Genomic DNA, 13,749 nt, shown 5'->3' with positions numbered 1-13,749 from the left:
TTTTGATAAAGTTAAAAGATACCTTGAAATATGAAAACATCATCTATTTTGAAACATCAAAAACTCTATAAAACATCATCTATTTTGAAACGGATGTATTTTTCTTTTCGTCTACACGATCTCCTGGGGAAAGAACAGAAGGGAGTTAAAGCGTCACGATCACCAGTGTAAGAGTCCACCACTAAATCATTAACACATGTCAGTAGGCCCAACAAAAAATACATATAAGTGGGCCCTCTCTAGTTCTCAATTGCTACGTCTATAAATATTAGCAGAAAGACGTTGCCCTCTACCAAAAAACCCTATTAATCTCTAACATTGTTGTTACTTTCGGCTCCGGCTACGACTCAGCCTCGAACCTCTCAGTCTCTCACTTCCCTCTGATTCCACGGTAACAGACAACTTTTAGATGATAATATCAATGTCGAACCTACAGCAAAAATAGAATATCAAAACTAATGTTTTGTTCTCGTGTTTGGTTAAAAGAGGAGTAGAAGTAATTTAAGTTGAACAATGGATATTAGTTTTACTGAGTTGATTGAAACGTTGGAATTTCTTTTTATTTTTTTTTGAAAAATTCGTTGAAATTTTTTAGAGAAGAGAGACTAATAAGTTATTTGTCAAAAAGAAGAAGAAATCATTATTTTTTGGCTAGTTATGTGCATCGTGCTGTTTCTTCAATTGGTATTAGGCACATTGCGTTTTCCCTATCCTCACAAAAAGAAAATAAAATTGACATTTAGTGATACAAAAACGAAAGCTATGAAATTCCTCTTTTGTTATTGGTTTGAAAAAGACTGAATTCACAATTTAGGGGAAAAATATAATATAAAAATTGATTTTATTAGAGTAAATGCAAGATTTTGAAGTTATTGGTTTATGTTACAAATTAGTATATAACTTCCCTTTGTAGTGCAGGTCATTAAAAGCACAGACCAGAGGCTAAGAATCAGAACAAAGCAACAAGTTCTGGAGTCTCTGAGTGATTCTCTGAAATATGGAGAAAGAGATAAGCTCAAAGAGGCCTTTTAGAGGGATCATAGCAGATTTCAAAGGAAGAGCCTTGTGTTACAAGCAAGACTGGATCACTGGTCTCCGCTCTGGTTTCGGGTACTTTGACCAAACTTTTCATCCCTTCAAACTTTTAGATGTAGAAACAAAGTTGTGAATATTTTGTTGCTGTTTGAGATTTTACAGGATTTTAGCACCAACAACATACATATTTTTTGCATCTGCGCTTCCGGTTATAGCCTTTGGAGAGCAACTTAGCCGCGACACAGGTCTATTTCTTGCATTTTTCTCACTGGTTATGTTCACTTCTGTCTGTTGGAACAAAAGTCTTCAAGTTGCACACTTTTGTTCTGTTTTTTTATGGAGTTTTAACCTTTTTTTTTTTTGCATTCTATTGAGAAAAACCCTATTCAAAGTTGTTTTTTGGGTGGTAACTATAGATGGAGCGTTGAGCACAGTAGAAACGTTGGCATCAACAGCGTTATGTGGAGTGATACACTCAATATTAGGAGGACAACCACTGTTGATACTTGGGGTTGCAGAACCAACTGTCTTAATGTACGTTTACTTGTACAACTTCGCTAAAGGAAGACCAGAGTTAGGCAAAGAACTCTACTTAGCTTGGGTGGCTTGGTAAAAATTCTGAAAACTCTTTTTTTTTTTGGTAAAGCTATATATGATTTTTTTTATTTGAATGGTTTTGTTTTTTGCTTAATTGAAGGGTTTGTGTATGGACGGCTATGTTACTGTTCTTAATGGCCACCCTCAACGCGGCTGACATCATTAACCGGTTTACGAGGGTTGCTGGTGAGCTGTTTGGTATGTTGATCTCCGTTCTGTTCATCCAACAAGCCATTAAGGTACAAAGACCAACAAAAAAACTCAACCACCTTTGAATTGGTTAATTTTTAAGCCAAAGGTTACATGTATTGTTTTGTAATGGAAATTGTTACAGGGTATGGTGGGGGAGTTCAGCATGCCAAAAGAAGGGGACTCAAAACTCGAAAAGTATAAGTTTGAATGGCTATACACAAACGGACTTCTTGGACTAATTTTCACATTTGGCCTTCTCTACACTGCTTTGAAGAGCAGAAAAGCTAGGTCTTGGCGATATGGAACAGGATGGTACAGAAGCTTCATAGCGGACTATGGAGTTCCTTTGATGGTTGTGGTCTGGACAGCATTGTCTTTCACTACGCCATCGAAACTCCCCTCTGGTGTACCTAGAAGACTCTTTAGTCCTCTTCCTTGGGACTCTGCTTCTTTAGAACACTGGACTGTCATCAAGGTCACAACACACACAAAAAAACAATTAAATTCAAGATCTTGATCTCATCATAGGAACCTCTATAATTAAGACTTGGCTTTTGGTATGTAACAGGACATGGGGAAAGTCTCTCCAGAATACATTTTCGCGGCGTTTATACCAGCACTGATGATTGCAGGACTCTACTTCTTTGATCATAGTGTTGCCTCGCAGCTCGCGCAGCAGAAGGAGTTCAACCTCAAGAACCCTTCTGCGTATCACTATGACATTCTCTTGTTAGGCTTCATGGTAACTTTCTGTGCAAGCTAACCTTGGCAACATCAAATCTCTAGTTAAAATCTCAAAAAATGTGTGTATGTGTGTGTTCTCTAGACGTTGATCTGTGGATTGCTTGGTCTGCCTCCTTCAAATGGAGTCCTCCCCCAATCTCCTATGCATACAAAAAGCCTCGCTGTTCTCAAACGACAGGTTTGGTTATTACTAGTAAATTCAACACTCAGTATTATGACCAAGCTGGTCCTAATGAACCTTTTTGGATTCTGTTCAGTTGATTCGGAGGAAGATGGTGAAGACAGCCAAAGAAAGCATCAGGAAGAGAGCAACATCTTCCGAAGTATACGAGAATATGCAAGAAGTCTTCATAGAAATGGACAAAAGCCCAATTGTAAGTAGTACACTTCTGATTCACTCTCATTGACTTAAGAATAATAATAGTTTATCTAATTACAGGCGCAGACAAACAGAACAGTGATACTTGAGCTGCAAGATCTAAAAGAAGCGGTGATGAAGAGCAACGAGGACGAAGGAGAGAGAGACGAGGAGAGTGGTTTCGACCCAGAGAAGCACTTGGACGCTTACTTGCCTGTACGAGTCAACGAGCAGAGAGTGAGCAACCTTTTACAGTCACTACTAGTAGCAGGTGCAGTGTTGGCTATGCCGGCCATCAAGCTCATGCCGACTTCAGTTCTATGGGGATACTTCGCTTACATGGCCATCGACAGCCTCCCTGGAAACCAATTCTTTGAGCGTATGATGCTTCTCTTCGTCCTACCAAGCCGGAGATTCAAGTATATGCACTCTCAAAACACCCTTTCTTGTTATTCAAGCAAAGACATGTGACTGATGATCATGTGATTATTTTACAGGGTCTTGGAGGGAGCACACGCGTCGTTCGTGGAGAAGGTTCCATACAAGTCAATGGCTGCGTTCACAATCTTGCAGATAGTCTACTTTGGGATTTGTTACGGAGTGACGTGGATTCCTGTGGCGGGAATAATGTTTCCGGTTCCTTTCTTCCTCTTGATAGCCATCAGACAGTACATTCTCCCTAAGCTGTTTAACCCGTCTCATCTCCGAGAACTCGACGCGGCCGAGTACGAGGAGATCCCCGGCACTCCTAGGGACCCGCTTGAATTGTCTTTCCGGGTATATATATATACCTCTTGTCTTAGTCATGTATGACGTTTATTAATATCTAAGTTTGTGGAACTAATGCATGAGTTAACTAACAACCTTGGTGATCTAGGCAACTGATACAACGAAAGGCGTCCCAGAGAATGATGCTGAGATTTTAGACGAGTTGACGACGAGAAGAGGAGAGCTTAAAGTCCGTACGCTTAGTCTTAATGAAGACAAAGGCAACCAGGTTTATTTCTTTTATAGATCCATCCTTGACTTGAATTTTAACATTTCATGACACTTATGTTACGTTGTTGAAAACCTCATGCAGATTTATCCCAAGGAAAAAGTGCAAGCAGAGGATGAAACACGAGTACTACGAGACAGTCAGTGATGTAATAACCAAAAAACAATGAATATACCATTTTTCCAGTTATTTGACCACATAGTATTTGTTTGTAGATCAAAAACATAGATGAACATGTATAAATAACGTTCTCCTTGTCTTCTACAGTGCAAATTATTCTAAGTAGGGATTATTGGTTTTTGTATTTTAATGAATTTGAAAATCCGAACTAAATCTAGTGTTATTGGTTCTGTGATTTTAAAATTTGTATTAAAATCATGTGTTATTGGTTTAATGATTCATAAATTCTATATTAAATCAAGTGTTATTCAATCGTACGGATTTACTAATATATTTGATTTTATAATAAATTTGAATAAATTTGTTTAGATTTTTTTAGTTAAAAATACAAAGACTCAAATCCGAGGGAAACCTCCGGATTTGCATATTTTAATTAGATTTATAAATACTATTTGAATTTCTAAATCAATCAAAATATATAAACCAACAATTTCATAAAATGTACGAATTCACTTCCAAACAAACGCATGTTTCAGCTTCTTCATCCTTGAACGTATGAACACTGATTCTGTAATAGATATAAACAATGTAGATGAGTTATCTAGCACCAAGGATCCGTGGCGCAATGGTAGCGCGTCTGACTCCAGATCAGAAGGTTGCGTGTTCGATTCACGTCGGGTTCAAATCCCCGAAACTTGGTCCTTCCCTTTTTTAATTCTTTTTCTTTTTCTTTTGTACCGGTAATTAAACCAGTATAAATTAGAAAATAATCGAGAAGAAGGGTTCTGCGTCCGAGAGATAGATCGAAACACTCGCACCTTAAACCCTAACGTCGCCGCCGGCATTTCCATCCTTCCTCTCTCCAGACTTCGTCACCGATCCTCAAGCCATGAATTACCGATTCCAAAACCTTCTCGGCGCCCCCTACAGAGGCGGAAACGCCGTCGTCACCCAAAACACCCAGCTCATCTCCCCCGTCGGCAACCGCGTCTCCGTCACCGACCTCACCAAGCACCACACCGTCACCCTCGAGCTCAGCACCTCCACCAACATATGCCGCCTCGCCGCCTCCCCCGACGGCACTTTCCTGATGGCCGTCGACGAGAACAGCCGGTGCCTCTTCATCAACGTCCCTCGCCGCGCGGTGCTCCACCGGATGACCTTCAAGGGGAAAGTCGGCGCCTTGAAGTTCAGCCCCGACGGCAGGTTCATCGCCGTGGGGGTAGGTAAGCTGGTGGAGATTTGGGAGTCGCCTGGGTTCAGCCGAGCGGCGTTCGCCTTTCAGAGGGTGAGGACTTTCGCTAGCTCTGATGATAAAGTTGTCTCCTTGGAGTGGAGCTTGGACTCTGAGTATTTGCTTGTGGGGACTAAGGATTTAGCGGCGAGGCTGTTTTGCGTTAGGAAGCTGAAGGGGGTCTTGAATAAGCCTTATTTGTTTCTGGGGCATAGAGATTCTGTTGTGGGTTGCTTCTTTGGTGTTGATAAGATGACTAATAAGGTTAATAGGGCGTTCACCGTTGCTAGGGATGGTTACATGTTTAGTTGGGGGTACAGTGGGAAGGATGCTGAGGCAGAAGAGTCATTGTCTCCTGATACTCCAGAGAGGGCTAATGAAAGTGACATTGATATCAAAAAACGCAAAGAGTATGAAGGTAGAGGTCGTGAGGATGAGGATGAAGAGGAAGAGTATATGCATAGGGGGAAATGGGTTTTGTTGAGGAAGGATGGGTTTAATCAGGGATCAGCAAAGGTTACAGCTTGTGACTATCACCAGGGGCTTGACATGGTTGTGGTGGGGTTCTCTAATGGTGTTTTCGGGCTTTATCAGATGCCGGATTTCATCTGTATCCATCTCTTGTCTATCTCTAGGGAGAAGCTGACAACGGCTGTCTTTAATCAGCGTGGTAATTGGCTGACCTTTGGTTGCGCGAGACTTGGGCAGCTGTTAGTCTGGGAGTGGCGGTCTGAAAGCTATATACTGAAGCAGCAAGGACACTATTTCGATGTGAACTGTGTCACTTACTCATCTGATTCACAGTTCTTGGCTACTGGTGCTGATGATAACAAAGTCAAGGTATTTAAAATCTCAAAGACTTGATTGTATTGTTCTTTACCTTGATTCTCTTCTACTTCTGAAGATGACAATCCTCTTTTTATGTTGCATTTTACAGGTGTGGAACGTTGCATCAGGATCATGTTTCATCACCTTCACAGAGCACACTAACGCAGTTACTGCTCTTCACTTTATGGCTGACAACCACTCCCTCTTAAGTGCATCTCTGGACGGCACTGTTCGTGCTTGGGATTTTAGAAGATACAAGAACTACAAAACGTATACAACTCCTACGCCCCGGCAGTTTGTTTCCTTAACAGCAGACCCCAGTGGTGACGTCGTCTGTGCTGGTACACTAGATTCGTTTGAGGTAATTCAACTTATGCATTTGCTGCTTCCAGTCACACAGTCACAAATTCTAAAATCGCAGTCCATTTTGGTAAGGTGACTCACTTTTTTCACTTGTCTGTGTGTAGATTTTTGTATGGTCCAAGAAGACTGGGCAAATAAAGGATATTCTGAATGGGCATGAGGCTCCCGTTCATGGGTTAATGTTTTCTCCCTTAACGGTAAAATAAATTCATTTTGGTGCAAATATATTTTGTTTTTTGGCTCAAAACAATTATGTGAATACTAGCTAATGACGTAGAAATTTTTTGGGGTTATGTATATTTCTTGCCTACGTTTGTTAGAACTTTCATGACTAATCTTGATCCATGTTTCTTTTTCTGCAGCAAATTCTAGCTTCATCTTCATGGGACAATACGGTTCGGTTGTGGGACGTGTTTGCAAGCAAAGGCACAGTGGAGACGTTTCAACACAACCACGATGTTCTCACAGTTACTTTCCGTCCTGATGGCAAGCAGTTAGCCTCGTGTACGCTAGACGGGCAGATCCATTTCTGGGACACCGTTGATGGTGTGTTGATGTACACCATAGAGGGGCGGCGAGATATTGCTGGAGGTCGCAACATGACTGACCGTCGGTCTGCAGCTAATTCAAGTTCTGGAAAGTGCTTTACAACATTGTGCTATTCCGCTGATGGAAGCTATATTCTAGCCGCGGGAAATAGCAGATATATATGCATGTATGACATCTCGGATCAGGTTAGCTAATTATCTCTTCTTGGAATGCAGCTTCTCTTGCCCTTTGCTTGTTAAAGAAACCAAGTCAAAAGATCTACAATATTACCTTTCAGGTTCTGTTGCGTCGTTTTCAAATATCCCATAATCTCTCGTATGATGGGGTTCTTGACTTCCTGAACTCCAAGAAGATGACAGAAGCAGGACCAATGGATCTAATTGAAGATGACAACAGCGATGAAGAAGATGGCATTGACAAACAGTCTCGTGGGAATTTGGGTTATGATCTGCCTGGATCCAAGCCTAACCGTGGCAGGCCCATTATCCGGACCAAAAGCCTCAGCATTGCCCCAACTGGGAGGAGCTTTGCAGCTGCAACAACGGAAGGAGTTCTCATCTTTTCAGTCGACGAATCCTTCATCTTTGATCCAACTGATCTTGACATAGATGTGACACCAGAGGTGAGCCTTTTGTAAATCGATTTTACTGTGTCAGGTTTCTTGTATGTATTAGTTCTATAAGCTCTTGATGTTCTTTTTTAGTTCTGATTATTGGTTTTTAAAAGGCAAAGTTAATGTGTTGTTTGGGTAGGCGGTCGAGGATGCGCTAAAGCAGGATGAAGTGGTCAGAGCACTTGCTTTGAGTATGCGTTTGAACGAAGACAGCTTCATAAAGAAATGTATCTTTGCTGTAGCCCCTGCTGACATAAAAGAGGTTGCAATCTCTGTCCCTCAGAAATACTTAGAAAGGCTTATGGAAGCTTTGGTGGATCTGCTTGAGAACTGTCCTCATCTGGAGTTCTTACTTCACTGGTGTCAGGTATGCTCGCTTTCCTTTTCTTCCGTTGCTCAAACTGCTCATAGCTGATCAAACGTCTGTGTGCTTCTTTTCTTGTTCAGGAGATATGCAAGGCACACGGAAGCTCTATTCAGAGAAACTACAGAAACCTACTACCTTCACTGAAGTCACTGCAGAAGGCAATCACCAGAGCCCACCAGGATCTGGCAGATATGTGCTCTTCCAACGAGTACACGCTTCGCTACTTGTGTTCTGTACCAAACAATCATTGAGATTATGTTTTATTATGCAACCTCATTAGAGGCATCTGTAACTTGAAATTTTCTTCTTCCTGTTGGGGAAAACATTTTTGATATATGAGTTTCGATTGCAATTACAAAATGTAACTGAAAATTTTCTCCCTTTTGGTGGAAACATTTTTGATCTATGAGTTGTAACAAAATGGAGCCTCACTACTTTATCAAACTACCGTAACGCAAACTGCAACACATAACACAAGTGTGAAAAAATGTGAATATTTTTTTTTATTTAGATAGATTCTATTGAATACTTGACTAACATAAACATTAATACAAACAAAAAGTAAAAAACTTATGCCTAAAACAAGAGCTGATGTGACTATAACACCTAAACACTGAGAATACATTTTGGATAAAAGAATCAAGAGACATCAAAACTTAAGTATGAAAAAATGTGATTTTTTTTTTATTTAGACAAATTCTATTGAAGACTTGACTAAACATAAACATTAATACAAACAAAAAGTAAAAAACTTATGCCTAGAACAAGAGCTGATGTCACTATAAAACCTAAACACTGAGAATACATTTTGGATAAAAGAATCAAGAGACATCAAAACTTTGATCGGCACTACGAGAAATCTTCTTCACGGAGTCCACCTAGGATACATGGCTCCATGGAAGTCAAGTTGGGACATGTAAGCCGGGTAACTGGGGGCACTTGCTTGTCCCCTCACACCAACGAAAACATCGTGCATGAAAGCATCAAGGTTGAGATCAATCATGGGATGATGATGATGGTGTGGAACCTGGTAGTGATGTTCAGCCAACAATCTCTGCTCCGCTTCCCATCTCTGACGAGCGTTGATCATCTCAATGAACTCCGCTCTTTCCACTTCCTCCCACATGTGGAGATGCTCCCAAGGTTCCATCTTCGGAGGTGTGAAACCCGGATGCGCAGCTTTCAAGTGAGTCTTCAGCTGAGAGTAAGTCCCAGAGAACTCGCACTTGTCCATAGAACAGCACCTCGGTTTCGCATTCATGAACCTCCGTGCGCTCGTAGACTTCATCGTCCCGTCAACCTCTCCTCTGCAGTACGGACAGCTCAGAGTCTTGCCACTGCTGCAGCGGCTTGCGTTCTTCTTGTTCCTGCGGTACTGCTTGAAGCAGTTGGAGTGACGCGCGCTTGTGTCACACATGTAAGCGCGGCAGCCTTTGGAGAAGGAAGAGCACTGCAAGAGGACGGCATTGTGCGGCGGCTCCATGCAGATCACACACCTCACATCCTCCCATTCACTCACGTTCTCTGGCTCGAGAGGTGACTCGGCTTCCTTTTGTTTCTTGCTCCGACAAGAGCGAAGCGGGTAGGGAGACACCCTGTTCTTGTTGCTTGAATCCGGCACCTTCAGCATCTTGCACACTGAAAGCAACACAAAAAAAGGAGTTAATTCGAATCCAGAGGACCAAATATCAAAAGGCTAAAGACTCAATAATGCATCAAACAGGACAAGGAATAGCTCAAATGTGTAGTTGAACACGAGCTTAGTCTCCTACTAAACGTTACATTAACCACATATGATAAATGATTTAAACTCAAATCAATCGGTCAATAAAAATTTGAAACTATTCACTTATCATAAACAGTGTTAATGACTTCTTGATCCTCTAAAAGACGGATAAACATTCGATTCTGAAAAAAGATTTCTAAGCAGAAAACAGATCAATTCAATTTCGATGGAAATTTTTGCCCAAGAAATAAAAATAAATAAAACAAATAAGCAGAGCGTGAAATTGAATGCTCGGATCACAACCACCACAAACAGCTAAACGACAGAACATCATCGGATCAAAAGAGATTCACCGACGAGTTAATCATCAATCGCCCAAAGAAAGAAGAAAAAGGGTAAAAGAATAAAATAATACCTCGCCGGAGAAACGAAAGAGAGAAAAGGAGAGAGAGAGAGGGAGGGGGTCGTAAAGAAGTTACGTATGAAACGGTGAAGATGAAAAGATTATTGGATACGCGTGCGTGAATATGAGATTGCCGGTGAGGCTCTCTTGCCTTTTTATAGGCGTCGAGACGTCTTTTCAGACATGACGAAACTGCCCTGCTGTGTTCTGTTCGTGTAAGTCCACCCTCTCTACTTTCCTTGCCATTTTTAACACATTTGTCTTTTTGACTTTCTTTTTCCCGTTGCTTTTCTTTTTTAAACGGCTTATAAAGTTTTTCTTTCAATACGTGTCCTCCTTACCAAAATCAAATTAATTTTCATATAAATCATTAGTAGCTATTATGGTACTTCTTTTTCATTCAAATCTACTAGGAATCATATATCTTTAGACTTATATGAAAATGGTTTGTTTTTATACGGTCAAACATAACATATAACCAGTCATATTCTCTTTCTATACATTTCTATAAAATAAAAACAAACATAGTATGTAAAAGTTTTGTGGTTATCTACTCTCAGATCTATTGTTTTCATTTGTTGGGATCCAGTTTTATAGGTAGCTTTATATGTCTATATATGTTCTTAAAAACATAACAACAAATCATATAAGATCATAACATTAACTTTTGGATTTTATATTTACTATTTTAAAATATTCAGAATATTTGCTTGGTCTTCTTTCCAAAACTATGATTTTTTTTGTTCTCTGCATCTTTTTAAAAATATACTTTTTATATGTTCTATCGGCTAATTCAGTTAGTTTTAAAATGAATATATTTAATATTACATAGATCAAAAACATATCATTCTATCTGATCCAAATTTAAAATATCTTCCAATTACTATAAGGGGTGGATCGATCGTGTGTTACGGTCCAAATTTCATAACTTATGCTATGTTTAAAATATTTTTTCTAGTTTTCTTTCCAAAACTATGCTTCGTTATCTCTGTATCCTTTTAAAAATATACTTTTATAGTTTCTATCGGTTAATTCATTTAGTTTCAAAAGGAATGTGTTTAATGTTACATAGATCAAAAACGTATCATTTTGTCTGATCCAACTTTGAAATATCTTCCAATTACTATAAAGGGTGGACCAGTAGTGTGTTACGGTCCAAATTTCATAACATATATTATGTTTAAAATATTTGTTTGGTCCTCTTTCCAAAACTATGCTTCGTTGTCTCTGTATTCTTTTAAAATTCTACTTTTATAGGTTCTATCGGCTAATTCGGTTATTTTCAAAAGGAATGTGTTTAATGTTACATAGATCAAAAACGTATCATTCTGTCTGATCCAAATTTGAAATATCTTCCAATTACTATAAGGGGTGGACCGATCGTGTGTTACGGTCCAAATTTCATAACATATGCTATGTTTAAAATATTTTTCTGGTTCTCTTTCCAAAACTATGCTTCGTTATCTCTGTATCCTTTTAAAAATATAATTTTTATAGGTTCTATCGGCTAATTCGGTTAGCTTCAAAAGGAATGTGTTTAATGTTACATAGATCAAAAACATATCATTTTGGCTGATCCCAATTTGAAATATCTTCCAATTATTACAGGGGTGGACCGACCGTGTGTTACGGTCCAAATTTCATACATATGATATGTCTAAAATATGTGTTTGGTCCTCTTTCCAAAACTATGTTTCTTTATTCTCTGGGTCCTTTTAAAAATATATTTTTTATATGTTCTATCGGCTAATTTGATTAGTTTAAAAGGAATGTATTTAATGTTACGTAGATCAAACAAGTATCATTATGTCTGATCCGAATTTGAAATATCTTCCAATTAATATAGGAGGTGGACCGATCGTATATTACAGTTCAAATTTCATACATATGCTATGTTTAAAATATTTGTTTGGTCCTCTTTCCAAAACTATGTTTCTTTGTTCTCTGCATCTTTTTCTAAATATATTTTTTTATATGTTCTATCAGCTAATCCAGTCAGTTTCAAAAGGAATATATTTAATATTACATAGATCAAAAACGTATTCTGTCTAATCCAAATTTGAAATATCTTCCAATTAATATAGGAGGTGGACCGATCGTGTGTTACGGTCCAAATTTTATACATATGCTATCTTTAAAATATTTGTTTGGTCCTCTTTCCAAAACTATGCTTTTTTGTTCTCTGCTTATTTTCTTAAATATACTTTATATATGTTTTATCGGCTAATTCAGTTAGTTTCAAAAGGAATGTATTTAATGTTAGATAAATGAAAAACGTATTGTCTAATCCAAAATTGAAATATCTTCCAATTAATATAAGGGGTTAACCGATCATGTGTTACAGTCCAAATTTCATACATTTTCTATATTTAAAATACTTATTTGGTTCTCTTCCAAAACTATGCTTGTTTGTTCTCTTCATCCTTTTAAGAATATACTTTTTATATGTTTTATCGGCTAATTCGGTTAGTTTCAAAAGGAATATATTTAATGTTACATAGATCAAAAACGTATTCTGTCTAATCCAAATTTGCAATATCTTCCAATTTATATAGGGGTGGACCAATCGTGTGTTACGGTCCAAATTTCATACATATGCTATGTTTAAAATATTTGTTTGGTCATCTTTCCAAAACTATGTTTTTTTTGTTCTCTGCATACTTTTTTAAATATACTTTATATATGTTTTATCGACTAATTCGGTTAGTTTCAAAAGGAATGTATTTAATGTTACATAGATCAAAAACGTATCATTACGTCTAATCCAAATTTGAAATATCTTTCAATTAATATAGGGGGTGGACCGATAATGTGTTACGGTCAAAATTTCATACATATGCTATGTTAAAAATATTTGTTTGGTCCTCTTTCCAAAACTATGCTTCTTTGTTCTCTGCATCCTTTTTTAAATATATTTATATGTTCTATCGACTAATTCAGTTAGTTTCAAAAGGAATGTATTTAATGTTACAATACATAGATCAAAAACGTATCATTATGTCTAATCCAAATTTGAAATATCTTTCAATTAATATAGGGGGTGGACCGATAGTGTGTTACGGTCAAAATTTCATACATATGCTATGTTAAAAATATTTGTTTGGTCCTCTTTCCAAAACTATGCTTCTTTGTTCTCTGCATCCTTTTTTAAATATATTTATATGTTCTATCGACTAATTCAGTTAGTTTCAAAAGGAATGTATTTAATGTTACATAGATCAAAAACGTATCATTATGTCTAATCCAAATTTGAAATATCTTTCAATTAATATAGGGGGTGGACCGATAGTGTGTTACGGTCAAAATTTCATACATATGCTATGTTAAAAATATTTGTTTGGTCCTCTTTCCAAAACTATGCTTCTTTGTTCTCTGCATCCTTTTTTAAATATATTTATATGTTCTATCGACTAATTCAGTTAGTTTCAAAAAGAATGTATTTAATGTTACATAGATCAAAAACGTATCATTATGTCTAATCCAAATTTGAAATATCTTTCAATTAATATAGGGGGTGGACCGATAGTGTGTTACGGTCAAAATTTCATACATATGCTATGTTAAAAATATTTGTTTGGTCCTCTTTCCAAAACTATGCTTCTTTGTTCTCTGCATCCTTTTTA

The 13,749-nt window shown here is 38.0% G+C and overlaps 3 protein-coding genes and 1 non-coding gene across 6 annotated transcripts; 3 read left to right on the top strand and 1 right to left on the bottom strand.

Moving 5' to 3' along the window:
- Positions 1-184: 184 nt before the first annotated feature.
- On the top strand, positions 185-4,301 carry LOC103872341 (boron transporter 4). 3 transcript variants are annotated; one of them, XM_009150692.3, is made up of 13 exons: positions 286-391; positions 919-1,110; positions 1,198-1,280; positions 1,452-1,644; positions 1,733-1,871; positions 1,967-2,299; positions 2,393-2,566; positions 2,651-2,746; positions 2,826-2,942; positions 3,008-3,345; positions 3,424-3,703; positions 3,804-3,923; positions 4,008-4,301. In XM_009150692.3, exons 2-13 carry the CDS (start codon positions 998-1,000, stop codon positions 4,068-4,070), a joined length of 2,049 nt encoding a protein of 682 aa, XP_009148940.1. In that variant the 5' UTR covers positions 286-391; positions 919-997; the 3' UTR covers positions 4,071-4,301. The 3 variants fall into 3 exon arrangements, with proteins under 3 accessions (XP_033129095.1, XP_033129094.1, XP_009148940.1); XM_033273204.1 differs by having other exon boundaries at positions 185-1,110; positions 3,014-3,345; XM_033273203.1 differs by having other exon boundaries at positions 189-1,110.
- A 353-nt stretch (positions 4,302-4,654) lies between these two features.
- Positions 4,655-4,726, top strand: TRNAW-CCA. The gene has a single exon. It is a non-coding gene; the product is annotated as a tRNA-Trp (tRNA).
- Positions 4,727-4,803: 77 nt separating this feature from the next.
- LOC103872338 (periodic tryptophan protein 2) lies at positions 4,804-8,418 on the top strand. Its single transcript, XM_009150691.3, has 7 exons — positions 4,804-6,117; positions 6,215-6,466; positions 6,573-6,665; positions 6,831-7,202; positions 7,295-7,639; positions 7,770-7,997; positions 8,078-8,418. The coding sequence occupies exons 1-7, from the start codon at positions 4,933-4,935 to the stop codon at positions 8,246-8,248; spliced, it is 2,646 nt and encodes an 881-aa protein (XP_009148939.2). The 5' UTR covers positions 4,804-4,932; the 3' UTR covers positions 8,249-8,418.
- Positions 8,419-8,653: 235 nt separating this feature from the next.
- Positions 8,654-13,063, bottom strand: LOC103872337. Its single transcript, XM_033273208.1, has 2 exons — positions 10,139-13,063; positions 8,654-9,635 (listed from the first exon to the last, which is right to left on the bottom strand). The coding sequence occupies exon 2, from the start codon at positions 9,625-9,627 to the stop codon at positions 8,863-8,865; it is 765 nt and encodes a 254-aa protein (XP_033129099.1). The 5' UTR covers positions 9,628-9,635; positions 10,139-13,063; the 3' UTR covers positions 8,654-8,862.
- Between the last annotated feature and the right edge of the window lie 686 nt (positions 13,064-13,749).

Source organism: Brassica rapa, chromosome A06 (genome assembly GCF_000309985.2).
Source record: "Brassica rapa cultivar Chiifu-401-42 chromosome A06, CAAS_Brap_v3.01, whole genome shotgun sequence".
Classification (NCBI taxonomy): domain Eukaryota; kingdom Viridiplantae; phylum Streptophyta; class Magnoliopsida; order Brassicales; family Brassicaceae; genus Brassica; species Brassica rapa.
This window is presented reverse-complemented; position numbering and strand designations above follow the sequence as displayed.

What these genes read in the sequence shown, in the direction of transcription:
- LOC103872337 (XM_033273208.1), bottom strand. Translation starts at nt 9,627, where the DNA reads ATGCTGAAGGTGCCGGATTCAAGCAACAAGAACAGGGTGTCTCCCTAC.
- LOC103872338 (XM_009150691.3), top strand. Translation starts at nt 4,933, where the DNA reads ATGAATTACCGATTCCAAAACCTTCTCGGCGCCCCCTACAGAGGCGGA. An exon ending in CTGATGATAACAAAGTCAAG is followed by an intron (nt 6,118 to 6,214) that starts GTATTTAAAATC and finishes TGCATTTTACAG; the next exon opens with GTGTGGAACGTTGCATCAGG. An exon ending in TGTATGACATCTCGGATCAG is followed by an intron (nt 7,203 to 7,294) that starts GTTAGCTAATTA and finishes ATTACCTTTCAG; the next exon opens with GTTCTGTTGCGTCGTTTTCA.
- LOC103872341 (XM_033273203.1), top strand. Translation starts at nt 998, where the DNA reads ATGGAGAAAGAGATAAGCTCAAAGAGGCCTTTTAGAGGGATCATAGCA. An exon ending in TACTTAGCTTGGGTGGCTTG is followed by an intron (nt 1,645 to 1,732) that starts GTAAAAATTCTG and finishes GCTTAATTGAAG; the next exon opens with GGTTTGTGTATGGACGGCTA. An exon ending in AAATGGACAAAAGCCCAATT is followed by an intron (nt 2,943 to 3,007) that starts GTAAGTAGTACA and finishes ATCTAATTACAG; the next exon opens with GCGCAGACAAACAGAACAGT.